The sequence below is a fragment of the Harpia harpyja genome, chromosome 17 (genome assembly GCF_026419915.1).
Source record: "Harpia harpyja isolate bHarHar1 chromosome 17, bHarHar1 primary haplotype, whole genome shotgun sequence".
NCBI classification, from domain to species: domain Eukaryota; kingdom Metazoa; phylum Chordata; class Aves; order Accipitriformes; family Accipitridae; genus Harpia; species Harpia harpyja.
Window position 1 is genome coordinate 9045841 of NC_068956.1, and position 17906 is coordinate 9063746.

Here is a 17906-nt window from a genome sequence, read left to right on the forward strand (position 1 = left end):
CTGATAAGGACAATAGTGATATAGTCTATGGTGACATTTATTTGTCACCAGAATTTTGGGAGACAGGCTTGAAGATGGAAAAAAAAGGTAAAAGGGGTAGACACTTGTTAAAAAATAGAAAACTCCTCCTCAGCTCTTTCTTTACCTAAAAAAAAAAAATCAACCTGCTGCATCCCTTCTTCACTGTTCCTTCATTTTCTTTTTTTGTAGTACACTAGCAGGACTGCATTTTGCTATTGTCTAGACCGTATTTGTGTAACAGTAGGCAGGGAACTCTTTACAGTGTAATTTAATTTGCACAGTTCAGCTATGATACTTGGTTCAAAATGATGGGGACGCTGTCTTAATAATGTAAATAATTTAAAAAATTAGGCTTGAATACATGCGCTCAGTTAATGCAGCCAAACAATTTGTATCAATCAGTCAGTATTTTAAGTAAATTTAAGTTTAGGGGAAAATTCAAACCAACAACACTAACACTACACAAATTAAACATCATTGTAATCAGGACATTTAAGAGTATCAATTCATTATAAAGATGGAATGTTTTAGCAGCAATTTATCAAAATCTTTCAGACCTAATACCTTTCACTGAGTTTCATAAAATATTCTTCAGTCATTTCCCAATATTTGAAGTTTAATTAATTACAGTATCAAGCTTGTCCAAAAAGACACCAAGACTAAATTATTTAGGGAAAAATGAAGGACTCAAACCATTCAGTAATCTCTCAATCTAAATTTTTGTAGCATATTAGATTAAAAAACTCTGAATGATCCATTTGGGAACTGATTCATTAATAAATGCAGACTAATCAGTCAAAATGATAATGACTTCCTCTGAAGAGTCAAATATTTTTTTTTCTGCATGCATCAAAATTCTTTTCTAGCAAGGCTATGAAGCCAACAAATAATACCTCGTTGTATCATTATGGCTAGATTTTGGTTTTTTAAATAAGAACAATACCCATTGAGCCAAACCTTCACCTCACGTGAATTGTTACCTGCTCTAATGACATTATGTCATGTAAGAAGCTTACCCCTCACTTTTCTGCCATTGTCTCATAGTACAAAGCCATCTAAGCACTTTCATGCAATTTGTAGTTGATGGTCCCCTTAAACAGCATCTGTAGAAATTAACTTATTTTGGGGGACATGCTGATTTCTCAGTGACATCTTTTGCCTTACAGTAAGCTCTGGTCTTGTTTTGTGCAGCACTTTCACTTTTCACCTTCCACTGGGATTTATTGCACTTAGATGAGCAATGGCTAAAAGCTGGTCACTGCTACAGCTCAAGAATGGTGCCAGTCATTTCTATAATGTAACTTCTTAAGCATTAGTTCTGCTGATCCACATTCTTTGGTAATCTCCTGATTAGTTCTCCATGCACACAAGAGCTAATTTAAAAAACTAAAAATCACCAGTAAATTATTTGTCTATTGTATAAAACTTCAGGATTTCAAATAATGTCCCCTTATTTTTGCGGGTGAAATAAAATCAGAATTGTAAAGTTCTTTTAGTGTAAAGCTAATATAAAAGTCTGACAGATTGGGCACTTGTGGGGTACAAAAGACTCAGGCTGGAATCTCTCCTCTGCTATTGTCTGACATCAAAAATAATTGTTCTTTTCACCAGGCTAGAACATAACTTTCTGCCTTTTCCAATCAGTGTTTATTTTATACAAGACAGAATGGTTCCACCAGGCTCCGGTAGGAAAGCAATCCATGCTGGCATAACTGACAGGCTGCTGATACAACTCCGTACGAGAGGTGATACACCAGTCTTGAGCTCAGTGTCGTGAGGTTACAACCTCTTCTATATTCAGTTTCATGTTTCTATGAGCAAATCAGTGCACTACCTGCAGAAACTGCAGAACCAATGATTTTTATGAAGTCTGTCACTGTTATTCTACAGATTGGGAAAGTTGTGTTTTCCCTTGTTTTGCCAGGCAATGGACCTGATGGAGTGCTAGTCTTAGTGTATCGTATGACCACCCAGATCACCAAGAGTACCTCAGCCCTTTGGTTATGAAAATTGTGATATGAACCTATAACCCATGCCCTGACAAAGTCTGGTAAGTAAAAAGTTTTTAAAAATTAGTTTGGAGGAGAAGCGTAGTGTTCATTTATCATCATTCAAAATGTGTCAAAGAAATTGTTCAAGCTGCATATAAATGAAGACAAAATTGGCAGTTGTACTGTAAGAAATATGTCCCAATAGAATATGCTGTGGCAGAAACTCATGATCAGGATCTTCCTCAATAGGCGTACATGTGAGGAATATGAGCCAGCTTCAGCTTTCCACAAAACTCCCCCCGTTTTTCTTGTACTCCATCTTCTTTACAAGACTGAAAGCTCCATGACAAATAACAGCCCTGTTTCATCTCTCAGGCAACTTCTCTTCCTGAGGCATAGGGAATTTGAATCTCTCACATTTACATCTGAAATCCTCATGCTCATAATACACACACAAATTCTAAAAACATTTGATCATAGCTTGATGGTCATGGCTTTAAATCTATCCACTTATTCATGGATGTGGCTTTCAACCAGTCAATATTTGATATCTGGGTAAGGGGAGTTGCATGGCCTGCATCTTGGAGCCCCTCGGCACGGTGCGCGTTAACAGTGGCAGAGGTTTATTCTGATGGGGATTCCCATTTGTCTGGAAACTCAATGTCTTCCTGGGGCTTTCCTAATAATGCAACATAGCAGTAGTCAGACCTTGAACAAGTTTTAAAAGCTAAGATTCCTCAAGCTAGTTCAAGCCTGAAAATTTTCGGTTCACTTGTTTTTTCAGTGCTTTAAATAGATTTCAATCAGATTCAGAATTAGAGCAAGGGTTTGAAAAATTTCCTGAGGAAAAAAGGGTGGGGTTTTTGGAGAAATTTCAATTCAGGCTTCTGAAAAAACTCATCTCAAGATTTTGTTGCTGAGATATGACGTGCTGATGTATGATATAATATTTAGACTGTGATATTTTTAAACCATGAATGGCAGCTTCTAGGCTGATCCAAGCATATTTTTCTTATTTTGTGGATCAAAATAGCTCTTGTTTGAATTGTAATGAAACAGATATAGTCAGTCATAAGAGGGAGAAAGAGAGAGAACAGATAAGGGGGAAACCAGCTGTTCCTTGCAGAAAACAGAGCACACAGTGTGATGGTAGACACCTGTTTCCAAAATATTTCATTATGGCACAGTTTGGGACTGTCTGATGTAAACACTAATCATAGCCACTGGTGGTCCAGGGCTGAATCCAGTCCAGTGGAAAAATCTACCTTACTTATCATGTTTTCCTCATAGGAGACAGGGAATGGCATTTAACAGCAGGTGAGCCTGGACACCTGAATGCTTTTTCTGATGCCTGTGCAAGGCAGGCGCTTGGTCCCTCAAGCTGCTATTACTCTACCAGTGTAGCACTTGAGAGGGAGGCAAAATGTTCCCAAATGGCACCTGATTCTTAGGTGGATGTGTGAGCATCTTTGTCTAAGTTGAGTAAGATAAAACAAAGTAATAGTGATTTATACAATAAAAATTCTATGGTTCACCTGAGGGTGAGTGTTGGCTCACTAGAGCAAGGGATCCCCACTCCTGAATGAACGCTGTCAGTCCTATCACTTCTGCATATGTATACAGAGCAATGCCCAGTTCTGCAATCACACAGTGGTAAACAAACTTCTTAAGAGGACAAATTAATACATTAAAAAACAAATGAGTAGTTCATTTGTTTTGACAGCCACAGTTTATTTTTAATTATTTAGGAAATACTTCATCTAGTAAATCCAGGTGGAATACAGCATTACTGCCACACCAAGCTATTAAGCTTTAATCTCAATGAGATTTGTGAGTTGCTGTGGATAAACGTCTCTGATAAGGTGCAGAAATCAACGTACATCTTTTTTCTGTTGTATAGTATTGTGCTGTTAACATCTGTATGGAGGAATTATGCACAGTACCGCAAACATCCAACGTATCTTGAATATGTCTAACATTTGCTGGTGATGATTCTTTCCTGTTGAGTGACCATATCTACCTGCCTGGGTAACAGATTGAAAGTACTGTTTAGTCCTTTTGCTTAAATGAATAGTTACTTTCAGCAATCCTAACTCATTTAGAAGATGATAATCTGTCTTGTATTGTTTCGGGAGAGTACTTTTGGCTTGTACTGGGCACCTACCAGCTTCTGTCTGTTGAGAATGTGGTAGAAGAAACCTAAATGAGTCCTACATCATCACAGGGAGAATAGCCAACTGGCAGTTAAAAAACACTTTAGCTGCCTAATTCCCTTCTTCTGCCTCTCACTGTCACTGCAAAAATAGATGAAGAGGGATGCATATGAACTAAGCCTCTAATCTCCAAGCAGAGAGCCTTACCTTGGGATTGCAGTGGTGTTTTCTGACCTCACTTTTCTTTCAGAGGTTCCCATCTCACTGCCTGAACAGCTCTGCTGTTTGTGTCTAGGTCACAGCTTGATCTATAGAAGGATGCCAGGTTCCTCTTGATTTTTCCCATAACATGTTACAGGCTGGAACAGTGCAGAATTTGCTGCTGAAGCAACTGAGGAATGTTGAAGGTGGGTTGGGGACCTCCAAAAGAAGCAGCTGAGGGCAGGAACCACGGGGGCATCTACAACCAACAGTGGGAGAATTGGAGAGGAGCACTGGCTGCACTGTGAAGATTTGGGAGAAATTTAAAGGGCAGGGATAAAAACATTGGCAGGATTTTTAAGACTTTTTTGGTACATACATGTGGGAGAGACGGTATTTAGGGCTGTTTTTAACACTTTGCTGGTCACTCAGAACAGTTTATTACCTGCTTTAAAGGAAATCAAACTTGCTTTTCTACAGGTAGGTGGAGGGAGATGTGTGTGTTTAAAGGGTCAGTATATGTAAGCTTGGAAAATGGACTATGTATGGTTTGGGCCATTTAAAGACATGTTCCGGAAGAGATAAACAACTACAGTGGAGAAATTACTGTGTGAAATCCAGGGCTAAGATATAAGAAAGGTAAGAGAAACTTTGGAACATCTGCTCTGTTCTCCAGGCCGAGGTAGCATGACTGAGACCTTTTGGTGTGCAGTCATGGCTAGAAATATCCTAGTAGCAGTTCTTGTAGCAGAAATATACAGTCCTTATCTCACCTGGGATACAGAGTCATTTGAGAATGAGGAGAGGATAAATTAGCCCTGTATTTTGGACTCTTGCAAAAAGGCTGTGTAGCATGTGTCATAATAGTTCCTGGGACCTTAAGGTAAGATTTGCTCAATTTATTTATGGCCTTCCTACTTCCTAGTCCCTATGAAATTAACTGGTAAGATAACTGGAAGCAGAAGGTTCAAAAGCCTCACTACATAGGTTGTGTGGCTTTGACTCCAGCTATGTAGTGTTCAGCGTTCTTCTTTGTGGAGTTGCATCTGAAAATGTCTGGTTTGTTAGCCCTACTTTTAAATGAGGGTAGAATATATTTTGGTGAGTACTGCTGAATCACAATAGCCTACATGAAATGGTTTTCATTTCACTAGTTAATGAATAGTTTTACTCTCTCCTTCTACATATTTTACTATGTGAAGATTCAATCATTCCAACACATATCCACAGCTTGCCTCAGTTTTCTTGATTGAGGAACACCCCATGCAAAAAGTCATTTAGGACTCTAACAGTTGCATTGCTTTATTTAGGCAAAAGCAGTCTTCTTATCTGTCATTTTGCAGCTGATGTGAAAACTCTGAATGGAGCATTGGCATTATCTGTTTGACAATGATTTGATGCAATACTACACTGTGCTATAAATTAGTGTCAGGAAGGAAAATGCTAATGATAGAGGCCCCTCTAAGCACTGGTGACTTAAATAGCATGTTTCTTTAAAATTCAACAGTGACTCACTCTCTTTCAAATAAAGCCCCTCTGAGCTATTTAAATAATGCCATGTAGCTCTAGTGTGTATTTCCTTTGATTCTGAGTACTTCAGTGTTTACTTGAGTAACTATCCAAACAAGCTTTTGAACATTGTACTGAATAATACCTTGAAACATATTACTTCATGCAACATTTTTTTTTAAAGAAAAGTTTGAATATTAAGTAAAATGGTCAGACTCTGTTTGCTCATGTTCTACAGTAAGCAGAATTGAAGCTGAAAGTGTTTTTTTGTTCTTTCTTGGAGATGATATCAGACATAGGTGAAGTCCTGAGCAGCATTTTAAATTTACTCAGCATATTTCAGGCCTCTGTTTTGTTTTCTTTCGTGCAACCGAATAGGCATTGATTAGAGACAATTTCCCATGATCAATGGAATCATTTTGCTCATGGATTCCCAGACCCTTCAGGCACACACTGACTGAGCATTGCTAAACTCCTTGGCACCATCACAGTTTAACCAGCTGAGGATTCAGACACATGCATTAGGAGTGTCCTCTTTGCTACAGTTTTATGTATTGATGAACGCTGCTGATGACATAAAAGTTTTTTTCCAAGTTTCAGATGAAATGTTCTAGTTCTTTATATCTAGGTAAATGTGTCAATATATCAGCTTTGTGCTGCCTGTTTCTTTCCTACACACACATATCAGGCACTCTCAATGCTCTTCAGGACTGAAGACATTTCCAAGACAGTGCTATTGAAAAAGAAGTAATTGTTGATGATGGTCTATTACATTCTGCTAATAACTCTCTACCACAGGTATTATCTACACATTGAGGGATATAAAGAAATGGAAACAGAGTCCTCAAAAAGAAGAAAGTACATCTGGTCTTTTAAGATATTTAATAGCAGGGTACGCTCCTTACTTTTCAGAACAAAACAAAGATTTTAGAGCAATACCATTCAAAACTGGGCCTTAACAGATGACAAACAAATCCTTCCCAAGCCCAAGATCTTCCTGTCATCTATAACTTTATCTTGTTGAGTAAAAAAGTTGTGAGATGGCAAATGAGCTCTGCAGCAAAAGTGAGGGGAAAACAATAATGATCTCAAAGAGGAAGAATGCTCTCCTGTTGAGGACATATTATGAAGAATACCTCTTTTAGCTGGCCCAGAAGTTGTTATAGGGCTTCTATCCTGAACACCTCAGGTCACTCAGGCATACAGACAGAGGCTGTAGAAAAGGACATTTCAGGTACTCATCACTTAAGCTGATAAAGGATTTATCATTTTAAAATAGCATCCTAATCTGCACCTGGAAAGGAACTGGAAGATAGCATCATTAACTGATCATAGGTATAAAATAGCTTGTAGTAGACTCGCCATTTCTGTACCAATTCAAAGTCACTGAAAGAGAAGCATTAGTAGTAATCTGACAGAAACAAATCATCACTTTGGCATAATCTATCCTGCAGGTATTACTAATAAAATCCTCCCTCAAGTCTAAATTGTGGTTCACACACAAATGGAAGTACAAATTCCCTTGTTTTATGCCAACTCCAGTTGTGAACAATAGCATGTCTGGAAATATTTGTATTATCGATCCTAAAATCCACTTGTGTTTCAGTGAGGAGGAAAATCTAGCTACTTGTCACTTCCAGGATAGACATGTATAGCTGAGGAATGACAAAACTGTTTCCCTGCACTTTCATATAGGGAGAATTCTTTGTTTATGCCAGCAGTTAAATAACCCAAATCATCCCCATAGCACCCATATCAAAGGTGAAAGGGATCAAAAGATGAAAATGAACCACTGGGCTGGGTGCACTTCTACACGCTCTGCCTATGAAGCAGGACAGTATTTCCACTCCAGAGATCTCCTTTCTCTTCAGTGTTCACTTACTGTAATTTTTATACACTGAACATACAAGTTGTCTTCATGATCACTGAATTCAAATCATTCCTTGTGAAGAAACAAAGAAATTATCTCTCAAGGGAGTATCTGTTCAATGGCAGCAAGGGTAGCAAGAGCAGGGCCTGTGAGCATCTGAATTTGATAGAGTTAGGAGGATGAATACAGAGAAAGGTATCAAGAAAGGTAAAGAAGAGAAGATAGGTGAGGACAAAAAGAAAGAAAGCAGGAAGAGACAATACAAGAAAGGAAAATCAAGGGAATAGGAGATAAAAGGTATAACAGAAGAGTCATATGAAACAAATCCTCAGATGCCTGAGAGTGGCTGCTCACGATGCCACTTGTGTTTATTACTCCACCTTGATTATGTAGCACTAGCAGAAACCCTGTCTTACTGCTGTGATTAGAGGCAAAATACAGACACTATGCAATTAATTTAAGGGAAAGAGATTGTAAATGGGTGCATTCAGGACAAGGCAATGAGTTATATTTCTTATTCTGTTGTTATTTCCCTTGTTTCCCTCCCTACGTTAAGTGTACAGTTGACACCGCCAGTATTTTCAGCCTTGTAATTGTTTGCCCATTGCTCTGTCTCCTGTTTTCACACAGCATTTTGACTAAGTCAAACCTGAAACTGCTACAGATGTGGGAGAGAGGACTCACTCCTCTCCCAGTGCAGAGGCAAAGGGAATTAATATATCTTCCTTTGTCCTTCCACTATTAGTAACTCTCAGAAGATCATAATTGCTTCCCCACACTCCCACATTAGCAAACTTTACCTAAGGGTTTCACCAGATGATCCCCTTCTTTTCCACAGGTTCACCAGGCTGCTTGAGCGGCTTGCAGCTGAAGACGACTTTCCATCCCCTACGTGCATGCGGACCACTGTCGATGTGGTGAATGCGCTGCGTACATTCCTTTCAGGCTTAGCAAGGATGATATAGACCTTGGGCACAAACATACAGCCAAGGGCCACCGTGGCACTCAGACTCACTGAGAAACACATGGTGATTATCTTGTAGTTGCTTCCAAAATATATTGGCACAAAAGCCAGCCAAATGATGCAGGTGGTATACATTGTAAAGGCAATATACTTTGCTTCATTGAAATTAGCTGGGACATTTCTTGTCTTAAATGCATAAAAGGTGCAACTCAAAATTAATAATCCATTATATCCAAGGGGAGTTACAACACCCAAGTTGGTGGTGTTACAAATCAGGTACACCTCTCGGATGCTTGGGTAATCATGCATTATATCTGGTGGCTCCATTATAAAGAGGGCAACAATTATGCCTAATTGTATACATATCAAGATAAATGCGATAACCAGTTGGGCGCAGGCACTCATGAACCTAGGTTTCTTTGTACAGATTTTCTTCTTGCTTCCAGCCAGGATTCTTGCAATGCGGTTGGTTTTAGTTACTAGAGCAGAATAACTCATAGCTGGGGAGAGGCCGATGCCAATTCGTTGAAGATAACAGTAAATCTGTTGAGGTTTTGCAATGAGACAGAAAGTGCACAAGTAACCCAAGCAGATGCCAGCTAGAATGATGTAGCAAAGTTCTCGGCTGGATGATTTGACCACTGGAGTATCACGGTACATTATGAATATAGCTGTAACAAACAAGGTGGCCAGCAGACCCAGACATGCAAAAACAACTGCTGCAATTGGTTCAGGATCACCCCATCTGAGATACTGGACTGGGATGAGGTCACAACCTACAGAAAAAGAAAAAAAAGAAGGTAAACTGAAGTATGTAGGAGTGAGATTCTTTAGTGATATAGTTACAGGTTTTCCTGATATTTCTCTTCTTTTTGTCTTTCAGGAGGGTGCCATTATAATGAGTGTAGGCTAAGATTATGTTAATATAATGGCATAATAAATACATTTCAGTGACAGCTTATTTCAGTAATACACTTCATCTGGAATATAACATGATGACTGAAAAAATGGCCAAGCTGATTAAGATAAGTACCTCTCACAGCCGAATTTTCCTTTTAAATTCTTTTAAATATAGTAATTTATGAACAAATTTCAGAATCAAGTTGCATTACCTCACTGCAAAATGCTTCAGAGTTGTCTGCATACTATATGCACTTAAAGGACCAGATGTCAATCCTACTAATTATATTGTACACTGTGAAGGATATTGGTACTTGTTTAATGATTATGGAGAGGAATCTTACAGATTCTAGCTGTCAAGAAAAAGAGAGTGCTTCTTTCTCAGATATGCTACCTTTTTTCTAACAAAAATTTTCTAGGATCAGGGTTGCAGATAACAGGTAATTTGGGATGGCACATCCTGCTCACTTCTTTATCTGTCATTCATCTTTTTGAGAGGAATTGAGGAATTAAAAACCTCACCTACATCGTGAAATTAAACTGAATTCAATAAACTAGTGTCAAAGCTGAATTAGCAGTGCAACCCATCTAAGGATACTTGTTTTTCAGTCTATGTATAGGTTTTAATAAGTTATTCTATGTACGCATTTCATAGGAATTCAAAGAAGCTTTTCATTCCACACTGTGCAGATCAATGGACAGGAGTAAGAGCTGGCAGAAAACTTGTTGCTGGCATCCCTCCTTTCTTTTTGCACTGTACAGCCTGGATAGGTGTGGTTGGTTGACCTTGGCTGGACACTAGGTGCCCACCAAGCTGCTCTATCACTCCCCTCCTCAGCAGGATAGGGTGGAGAGAAATTAAGATGAAAAAACTCATGGGTCAAAAGGCTGTGTGCAGAAGCAAAGGAAAACAAAAGATTTATTCTCTGCTTCCCATCAGCAGGTGATGTCCAGCCACTTCCTGGGAAATAGGGCTTCAGTATGAATAGCGGTTGCTCGGGAAGACAAATGTCGTAATAATGAATGTTGTCCCTCCTCCTCCTTTCTCTTAGCTTTTGTTGCTGAGCAGACATCATATGGTATAGAATATACCTTTGGTCAGTTTGGGTCAGCTGTCCTGCCTATGTCCCCTCCCAAGATCTTGCCCACCCCTTGCCTACTGGTGGGGGGGGAATGTTGGAGAGACAGCCTTGATGGTGATTGAGCACTGCTCAGCAGCAGCCAAAACACTGAGGTGTTATCAGCACCTTTCTAGCTACCAGTAATTAACTCCATCTCAGCCAGACCCAATACAATAGAAATAAGGGGGGAGGACCTTGATGCTCTGGAGTGCAACTTTCTAACAACAGTAGACAGGCTGGCACTGCCAGGCAGGGCAGGACAGCAGGAAGGAGATGATTGATAGAGTGGAGGAAATGCAACTAAAAGCTTTTATTTCCCCTACACTTGTATTAAGCTTCACTAACCTTGATTGAAAAATCTAAATGACCTCAAATTTAGGGTTGTTGTAATCAGGTTGCTGTCTTCTGGTTAGGTCAGACAGAAGGGTCAGCCTAACTCCCCCCCCCACCGTGGGGATGGAGCGCTGGGTGCTCACATTTGTATTTTCAGCAGTGAGGGTAATTAGCACTGTCTGATGGGCATCTGGATGCCAAGAAATCCCAAGTAATTAGGGAACCTGGGACCTCAATGACCTGATGAACAGGAGTAAATGTAGACATCAGGACTATAATTTGAGAATTTCTACATGCAAGTTCTACTCTTTTCCTTTATTTTAAGTGGAGCTTAAAGTTTTTCCAAATCTGTCACTGACATCGTTAGTAGTAAAAATAATTTCATTAAATGGTATGGCTAGATATTAGACTTAGCTCCTCTCTTCTTCCAGTGTTTCTGTATTCTACATCTCTACACAATTAATATTATCAAAAATATAATACCTAAAATAAGGTGGTATACTCAATAGATTGTGTGGCAAAAGTACAAGGCAGATAGTTCTGTATTCTTGCGGAAAGCAGAAAAATCAGAAGAATTAGGGTAAACAAGTCTTTGACATTAGTGCAGTTAAAGGATACAAATTTGCAGTCACTCCAGTGTCACAGAATTGTCCTCTTGGTTACTAAATGCAGATTAATTTGCCATCCATATTTTAACTGCTTTGGTGTGAAAAGCTTTCTGTTGCAAAAATAAAATTATTGCCATGTCTTAATGTAACAAAGACATTTAGATTTTTATGAAACACTCATAGGATTAGTTGATGATACCTATTTGACTCTTGTTGGTTTTAAAAGGGTTTACTTATTCATTGTGAGGAAGACACTGTATTTCATTCTGACTTCATCAAGTTTAATGTAGCACAGGAATCACATCATTAAAATCAACATTTTATACCAGTGAGAGTGGTGGAAGAAGGGTGGAAACCAGAAAGCGTACTCTGGTGTGTGCAGATATCCCCATGTGGGTTCTTCCCCAATAAGTTTTATGAGTAAGGGACCTCTAAATGTATTTCTGATTTTACCAAAATCTAATTAATGTTTTGGGGAAACAAATTGTTACCAGCTTCTAATACTACTATATATCCTTGGACAGGAAATTTGAAGAGAAAAGGTCTTTATCTGACAGCTGGCCTTTACATGCAGACAATGATATAGGGGCTGAATTTTGCTCAGTTTCTAATGTTGCAGCAGAGGTGAATCATAACCAAGCATTTCTCATTAGTTTCAGACTATTTCATGCCTTCCTCGCTTTATTACTCTTTTTACATTCTCTTAATAAAATACCTGAGAAAAGAGTTGAAAACTTGTCCCATTTTTCCCCCCATCACTGGGTATACTTTACAAGGAGAATGCTAAACTGTGCAATGATTTATTCCTCAGTCAAGATTTAAGGACTGGCTAGTCTTCACAAAGGAATGATTGGTGAGGTTTTCATATAATAGCTTTGCAGCTAATGGTTTCTGACAATGGCACTTTGCAGAAAGGGACAACTAGATCAAGTAAAAGAAATATGGGAAAACAGCACTGTTCAGGTTAGGTTGATGGCCAGGATTATACCAAGGCAAAAGCTGAAAAATGGTAACACAAGAAGAACTCATTCCTATCCCCTAAATATGTGCATGCTCAACTGTCGTTTGGACAAGATCCTGCCCCACAGCCCACCTCTTACACTTCATCAACATATCCAAGCACCTGGAAAGTCTTCTCTCCTAGCTGGCTCAGAAACTCCAGGCGGAACAGAGCCAGCAGCCTTGTCTTGTCGTCCCTGCAGTGTGCTGCGGCAATCTTTGGCTTGTGGAAAGGCTGTTAGGAGCCAGTCCATTTTGGAGCAGGTGTAGAGTTGTTCTACTCTGTGCTCAAGAGTGCACTGCTTCTGGGACCAGAGCCCCAGTAAAATTGACATAAAACTGCCTCTATGTTCTTCTGGCCAGAAATGTAGCAAGTGGGAGCAAGGTACTAGATACGCATGTGAATAGCAAGACAAGCAGATATAAAAAATCAGAGTCCCATTTGACACACTAGGGAAAGGTTTTCTGAAAGGAGCATCAAAAATCACCAACAATTTATACATAAGGATGTATTACAATCTTCTGGGGGGAAAAAAAGGTTCTGATATTTTGCAAAAACATCTGGATACTTCAGGGATGTGCTAAATTGTGCCATAAACACGGAGAGGAGAAGCTCTTGAAGGCCTGACCATTGCCATAGGTCTATTAGTACCCTGTGCGCTCTCTGTAGAGGTAAACTTGTCACTTATTTCTGTTCTTTTATATGGAGTTAAAATTAGTTCATCTGAGAGAAGAGTTCACAGATATGAAGCACTTATTATAGTCCATATTTTCTGGAGATTTGATCTTGACAGTGTTTTAATTTGTTATTATAGCCTTGACACCTAAGAGACCTTACCATGCCTTCAGCATGTATTAGCTTAGCAGTGAAAAATCCCTTTCATGGTAGGCAATATAAAATATATAATTAAACTAGTGCCAAAGGTAAACATGACAGACTAAGGCTTGTGAATAGGATGCACTCTGGAAAGTGAAGGGAATTCAGTGAAGTCTCTTAAGTCAACATCATGAGCTATAGCTCACTGAATCTGCACATGGAGACTAAAACTGGCAGAAAATTACTGCTGGTTTAGTAAGTCCTAAATATTTTTCAGTGGGGTTTGGCATCCTAAGCTGTGAGTTCAAGCTGTTGACAAAAGACTTGGTTTTCTTGGTAACTTTTCCCAGACCCTTCCAAGGATAGCAGAAGTCCAAACACCAAGGCTGAAACCTAAACAACAACCTAGACACATTGTAGTTGTGAATGAGAGCCTCCACACAGGATTTGGCACACATTATTCAAAGCGTACTGATGTGATGCTGTTAGATATTTTATATTAATGCTTCTGAATGTTTCCCTATTTATAATCCCAAAAGATGGGAGAAAGGATATCTTGAGTAATTATTTGGGTATTCACATATGGAGAGCTGAGATGCAAAACTATAGGAGCCAGAATAAAAATCTACATGAAGATGGCAGGGTAACTTTTATAATTTTTATTTTTTTTTTAATAAACCCCCAACTTGTTACCCAAACTGACAAGGCAAAAGTGAGAATTACTCTCCAAAGCCCTGGGTGAGAAATTAGCCCCCTGAACTCCACATGAAATGTGGACCAACTGAAGTGAGAGAGCACATCTTTAACATTTCAGTAATAAGTTCTGGTGCTATGGCAAACTATTATGGTCACCACTTCTTTGCCCTGTTCTGGTGGGACTTTTTGTAGTTGCTACAATAGCAGGGCACGTAGAGGTGACCATGTGCTGGCTTCTTAGCTGCTGCCGTTCCCAGGCTGGCACATTTACTGAAACCATCAGCAAGGGCAGGTTTGCACAGTCAATGGATACAGCTGAGGCTGTGCATGTGTTTATTCTGCCTCTTCTGTGGGACAGGAGTTGGGATGGGTCACGTCTTAAACCATGAAAGATGGGGCATCTGTAGCTCAGGAGCCTAAGTCCCTAGTAACTCAAATATACTTAGCTGTGCATTGCAGCAAAAGGCAAGGCCATGAATCTTAAAATAATACATTAAAGTTACTCTGTAACCACATGGAGAGTTATTCCTTAATTACACAAATGTGCAGAATGACTGGAACAACTGATGAATAGCAGCAATCAGATCCATCCTTAAGTTAGCTCTAAAGTTTTGATTTAAGCTTCACTAAAAAATGCTGGCTTTATGTGTTGTAAATGCTTTGTTCAGAATATATCATGTTCAGCAAACTTTCCATAATGTAAGGCACAATTACAAGTGGATCCCTTTGGCTTTGTTGGCAAGTCCCCCTTCATCCAGCCCAGGAGCCTCCAAGAGCTGTTTGTCAAGCTCAGCGTTCTTGAACCAGTTCACTTGAGCCTGAAGCACTGTGTAGCTCATGCTGGAGACTTGGATTGTAAATGGACTTGGAAGCTAAAGTCCACACCTTACCTGGAACAAGCAACTGAGGGAAGAAAAGTCCACAAACCCAGCAACAAGGGAGGGGAGAAAATAACAGCCAGAAATCCTAGTCATAATATTGCCACCTGAACCCTTAACTCAACCTCATCTGCTTTCTCCAAGAGGCTGGTGTGAGAGTCACTTATGGAAATGGTTACATTTCATTTGGAATAAGAAATAAAAAGGAAAGAGAAATACAGGGCACAGAAAATCAGGGTAAAAACTGGACATCACCTCTGCTGATGTGCATTGATAGTGCTAAAAACAACCAGATAAAAATTGTGTCTTCCTTCTACCTTCGGTCTGAATTACAGCCTTACCAATTATGGTCAAAAGCAAGATCCTAGTAATGTTTCAGCAGCAAAATCAATGTCAGCACAGGCTAAACTGTGTTCTGCCTCATGCTCACAACTGTCAGACAATTGCTGAAATTACCAATGGCTGTAACTTTACTGCAGGCAACAATACAAGAAAGCAGTTTGATGGCAGCAAGCAGTTACCATTTGAAAATATTTCGGGCAAGAGATGAATGATTTTTTTTGCTTGGAGGGTGTGTGTGGGGGCAGAATCCAGTCTCACGAGACACCCGAGCCTCAGACCCCCGTAGCTTCTGCCACAGCCTGAATCAGCACGCTGCAGGAAGAGCCAACCAAGCCCTTGTGGGGATCTGCCGAGATCCGATGCCGAGCATCGCCCCTGCCCTTGGCCCCACGGGTGGTTTGCACGAGCCGTGGCAGCGGGCTGTCCCAGACGGTGCCCCGAGCCAAGACAGCAGCGGCTCCCAGCACTGTCCGTTCTCTGCAGCTCTGGCTGACTGTACGAGCAAGGCCCGCAGGATGAGGGAGCCAGTCGTTCTCACTTCTCAGGGAGGAATCCAGATCAGTACAAGCCAAACGGGATACAGCATCAGTCTTGTCAGAGCTTTTTGAAATGGCTGTTGTGTCACTTAGAGGTGGGGTGGCCTTTTTTCAGCCCTTTCCATTCAAGGGTTGTTTGGATAATCCAGCTCTTAGCTGGCACTTTCAGACAGGCAGACAAGATCATGACGCTGCTATCCTGGGTTTACTGTACCTTACTTGGTGAAAGCATTTTTGTAACTATAGTAAAAATATATATTTCTGATATTTAGCCTTATCCTTGAATGGCAAAGAAAACATTTCAAAAGCTGTAAAATATTTCAGCTCCTATTTTCATGGGAAACCAATTAAGAAAATCAAATAGCCAGCGTATTTGGAGTACACAGAGAATGAGAAAAATGTCAATACAGCCTGAAGATAATCCAGGTACCACTGAAATTGATATCATCTACTTTCCTTGCAGTCCCCGAGGTCACTAGACAGAACTTTGTTTCTGTTATTGTTGTGTGCTGTCCCTGAATCACAGTAAAAGAGAATAATTGCCTCTTTCCCAACTCAAAAATGTCCTTAAACAAACACTAGTGATAACTGGACCAAGATGTTCCTACATCCACTGAAAAAGCTCTGAGATGCTGAACAAAACTTATCTGGCTTTCCAAGACACCCTTTTTGAATGCAGAAGGTCACGTCCTCAAAGTCACTTGGGTTTTTGGAGAACCAAAAAGCCATTCTCATCAAGATACTAAAAAATTTTTGTTTAGGTTTGGTCCTCAGTGTTAAGAAAATCCCTTCATTTGTACCTAAACATGTCTGGCATCTATTTCTCTTCCCTCCACTGTGAATATAATGCAAAGAAGGTCTTTGAGGAATAGTGGAGGGGTTGGCAGATACTTCTGGACTTAAACCCATGAGTTTCTTCTGCTCTAATTGAGTATGTGGCTCAGACACACTGGCCATAATAATGTGTGAAGTGGTGCTGTAATGATGCAAACACAATGCATGGGGAAGAAGGGGAGTGCAGATTGGAAAGCACATCTTGATACTAAACCAGGAGGAAAAAAATGACTTGGGGTGCATGTCAGGATGGTACAGATAAATTTGGAGAAAAGGAAGAGAATGACTAGTTTTTTGTCCAAAGAGAAGCCCGGTCCCTGGGGAATGTTGCATGCATAAGCAATGAAACTGAAATTTGTGAGGAAATAAAATATGGGTGGCTAAACATTCCCTTTCTCGCCTCAGCTTCACTTCTAGATGGAGATATTTTCCAGTAACTGATTTAATCAAGAGAAACTCTTCCTCCCACTTGTCTTTCCCACTACCTTTGGACTTCCTGTACCTCTCTGTACTTCAGAACTCCAATGTCTTTTTCTGTTCTGAGAACAACTTCGTTTTCCTACACATATTGCATCCCTTCTGTCTTCTCCCCTCCTGCATCTGAATTCTGATATTCCACAGGTGACTGAAAAAAGGGATTAATCTCTCTTCCTTTCTGTGAGCAACATCCCTGCCATTACACCTTTTATATAGTGAAGTTTGTGGCACAAAACTGATGCTTGTCATTGAGCATAAGAAAGATGGAGCAATGTTTTCTTGTGTGAGCCAAGAAAGGATTCCAAAAATGTTTTTATCCAAGTTCAGATCTCTGGCAAACAGTGAGATGCAGCTCCACGTTGAAAGCCTTCTCAGGCGCATGGCTGATATATTCACAGGACTCTCATCTGAAGGTGATCATGCAAGGAAGACTTATTCCAATGAGCTTTTTATATGTGTAGTCTTGTGGAGCTGACATTACCTAAGACATGGCTTTATCAAGCAGCAGAGACATAGACTGCTGCAGTATCAGATGTAGGGACATTTCAAGGAGATTGGTGTATGCTTTATAAAACTGAAGGGAAATTTCCTTGCCAGAATACAGAGTACACCTCCTTCTCCTTACTTTTTATTCACATTTATTACTAAATCTTATG

The 17906-nt window shown here is 39.8% G+C and overlaps 1 protein-coding gene across 3 annotated transcripts in view; it reads right to left on the minus strand.

Moving 5' to 3' along the window:
• GRM5 (glutamate metabotropic receptor 5) overlaps window positions 1-17906 on the minus strand; it is a 276585-nt gene that overhangs the window by 21751 nt on the left and 236928 nt on the right. For all 3 annotated transcript variants that reach the window (XM_052812775.1, XM_052812774.1, XM_052812773.1), the window contains exon 8: window positions 8546-9485. In XM_052812775.1, the coding sequence (XP_052668735.1) occupies window positions 8546-9485 (940 nt within the window). The remainder of the gene's footprint in view (window positions 1-8545; window positions 9486-17906) is intronic.